Genomic DNA, 3,601 nt, shown 5'->3' with positions numbered 1-3,601 from the left:
CAGTTTTGGGAAATTTAAAAGTACAAATTTTTATTTTACAACATTTCCTTTTCTTACCCCCACCCCCTCCCCCGCGACCAACTCTCTCTCATCACCACCATTCTACGAACACAAACACCTTCACACACACACACACACACACACACACACACACGAACACGAACACGAACACAAACAAACAAACAAACAAACAAACAAACAAACAGGTGAGCGGCGAGTCAGCAGGCGGCATCGACACGTCAGTTCTGACCCTCAGCTCCCAGGCTCGGAGTCTGTTTGCCCGCGCATTCTCCATGAGTGGAGCTACGGGAGTGGACCATCCTATGGTTCTGGCTAGGGAGCCTGTGACGATGGCGGAACTGTTGGCCAGGTGATTACGTGGGATAGTATGGGGTGGGACTAGATGGGATGGGATGAGGTCAGACCAGATGGGGTGGGGTGGGATGGGATGGGACCAGATGGGATCGGATGGGGTGGGGTGGGACGAGATGGGATGGGGTGGGACGAGATGGGATGGGGTGGGACGAGATGGGATGGAACGAAATGGGATGGGATAAGACGATTTTGGAAAGGATGAGACGAGTTGGGACCAGAAGGGATGGGATGAAATTGGATGGGACAGGACAGAAAAAGATTTCATGAGATTTGATAGGAAGATGATGCTATGGATTTAACGCCCACTGTAACATTACAGGAAGGCTATTGAAGAGAGAGACCGAGCAACCGAGTTTATAATCTGTCTCCGACAGGATGAGATGAGATGAGGTCAGACCAGACAATGATTATTATCTTTTGAATGAAAAAAGTGAGATTTGTACTTATTTTGTGTTATTGTAAGTGACCAGATTATTATTGTCAGATTGCACAAGTGAATGGGGTTTTTTTTTTATAGAAGAGGGTTTTACGGTGTTCGCAACTGCATATGGCCATATGAGCGCCAACAAGTGACTGTAATAATTTTATTTTCTGTGTACAGAGGTGACCATACAAGTTTCTGCTCGTTGCAATGGTTTAATTTATGTTTGCAGACGTGAGCTAGCTTGTTTCTACACGTTATCTGGTCCAATATTAGAAAGAACTAACTGTATTGCCGCCTCATTTCAGAGGCAACTTCACCGTTGTAAAGTGAAGTGTCTGTATTGTTTTCTGTTTATAGACTTGATCTTATTTCTGCTTAGAGACACACTATAGTTCTTTATGTTTTACAGACGTGGTCCTAAATTTTCTTTGTATCACAACGCAGTGAAATCAGGCGCTCGTCAGTTTTGGGGATAATATAGTTTTTGATATCATCATAAAGCTTGTTAGTTTACCTTTCTTTGGATGGAAAAAAAAACCATCAATCGTGAATAGAAGTTAAGATACTTGGAGTTGAAGGAAGCGAGGGTCGCCCCGAAGTCAGAAGTAAAATTAGGAAGAAAATGGTCATCAGATTTGGTGATTTTCAAAGCTTGAGTGTCCTTGGAAACTATAAATTAACATAATTTTTATTTGTGCCTTTCATCAACGTGTTTTTCTTTTCAAATAAAATTCATGCATGGAATATGTTTTTAAATTGATATAAAGGATGTTGAGTCAAAAAAATGTAAAATTTCGATTTTAAAAATTGACCAAAAAATCGAAAAATAGCCATCTCTTCGATTGTATTATTCTGACAAGCGTCTAATCCAGGCGTTACCTAATTTCTATTTATAGAAGTGACTATTGCTGTCTGCTTCCAGACGTGAGCAGTGTCTGGGCGAGACTGACCCAGTTCCCGAGACGGACGAGCAGTGGGCGCCGGTGGTAGAGTGTCTGAGGAAAGTGCCAGAGGACAGGTTCGGGTCCCTGGAAGGTCTTGGAGAAATGCCATTTATGGGACCTGTGGTAGATGGAGACCTTGTTCCCAAAAGTGTAAGTTGCGTGGGGTATTTCATTACCCTTTTAAACACTGAAATCTGTTTGTGTAAGTACAGCAAAAAAGGGGGGAAAAGCAAATATGTGTGTGTGTGTGTGTGTGTGTGTGTGTGTGTGTGTGTGTGTGTGTGTGTGCCTGGAAGAAGTGCATTTTATTGTATTTTGAGGAACATGTACGACAAACACGGAGAGAGAAGCCAATTATGTCGGGGCTGTGACATCTAGAGTATCGAAATCGCAAAAACCACAGCAACAGCAACATTAATAACAACAATATCAACAATAGCAACAACAGCAACAACACCACAACACCAACAACAGCATCAGCAGAAACAGTAACGGCGGCAAATTAAACTTATAGCTTCTTACAGCAAAAAAAAAAAAAGGGTGATTGCCTGGCCTCATCTCCCTTAGCTCAGTGAGAATACGCATTTTGATCGTTCGCAACGCTTTGGGGCAATATAAAAACAAAGTTCTGTATGCATACAGTTTTTGTTTTGTTTTGGGGTTTTTTCAATTCTGTTTTCTTCACCTGAAACCAAACTCTCTCTGTTCCTTGTGCTGCTACATCAGTAACTCTCTATACACGTCTTAACAAAGCGTTGTTAGTTCTTGGTGTTAGAACAAAAACTGTTAAAAGAGCAAGCAATAGCATGCATGATGCGCAGTATCAAGTTCGTGTTTCTGATTAATTTATGAATGACGATTCGGAATGAGGAGCCCTCAGGAAAAACGGGAATAGTGACAGACTGAAAATCGTGAGGATATCAATTATGAACGCTTGTTGACTCATTACTGTATTTCTGTTCAACTGTTGGTTAATTATTGTTGCTAGTTTTCCAATTGAACAAACGTAACAATAAACCACCAGTCAAACAAACATGAAGTTATGAATTTACAAGCTTTTAAAATTGACACCCTCATAAATTCCAGTTTGTGACTGTATTTTTGGGATTCCCGTGGACTCCTTAAATCTGTTGTAACATTACCTTTGGTCTGCTGTTGCTGAGACATAAAGTGTCCACTGTGTCTATCGTAGAAGGGCCAGAATAAGTTGAGAAACTAAAAAGACAAACAGTGAGGTATGTCCGATTCTACAGAAGACAAACTCTGCTGAATAAAATAAAATGTTAAAAAACAAAGTTAAATACAATACCAGAAGAAGAAAAAGATTAACATGGATGGATATAGCAGATTGTGCAACGGCCGATAGCGACCGTGAAGGATGGTGGGTCATTACACGTCAACCTCTCAGTCAGAGATAACACTTACAGATATCCAGGTATGTCCTTAAAGTATTAACTACCTCTCCAGCCTCGTCCTAAACCTCACCGGCGTCTGTGGTGTAAAGGTTAGGCGCTTCACTATCACAGGCAACAGACCAGAGTTTGATTCCCCTAGTTGGGATGCGTACGTTTTCTGAAGTATCTCGGCCTTTCTGCTGGGATGTTGTATCCCTCTCAGTCCGGCTCGGCCCTGACAAACAGGGTCGGAAGCGTGTCACCTAAATAACGTAAATTGTATCGGTGAGAATGTACTCACCTGCATTAGAAAAAATAATACAGCTAAAACAAAACGAACAATAACAACAAATCATCATCATCATCATCATCATCATCATCATCATCATCATCATCATCAATATCATCATCATCATCATCATCATCCTCCTCCTCCTCATCATCATCATCATCTTCATAATAAT

The 3,601-nt window shown here is 41.2% G+C and overlaps 1 protein-coding gene across 1 annotated transcript in view; it reads left to right on the top strand.

The window, feature by feature from the left end:
• Window positions 1-206: 206 nt before the first annotated feature.
• The window catches only part of LOC106013052, a gene marked incomplete at both ends in the record, with an annotated part of 6,614 nt that continues 3,219 nt past the window's right edge, over window positions 207-3,601 (top strand). Inside the window, 2 exon segments of the mRNA XM_013087757.2 lie at window positions 207-370; window positions 1,722-1,893. Coding sequence (XP_012943211.1) covers window positions 294-370; window positions 1,722-1,893 — 249 coding nt within the window.

The sequence above is a fragment of the Aplysia californica genome, unplaced genomic scaffold, assembly GCF_000002075.1.
Source record: "Aplysia californica isolate F4 #8 unplaced genomic scaffold, AplCal3.0 scaffold00634, whole genome shotgun sequence".
NCBI lineage: Eukaryota > Metazoa > Mollusca > Gastropoda > Aplysiida > Aplysiidae > Aplysia > Aplysia californica.
The sequence above is the reverse complement of the archived record's forward strand: the minus strand, read 5'-3'. Positions and strand labels throughout refer to the sequence as shown.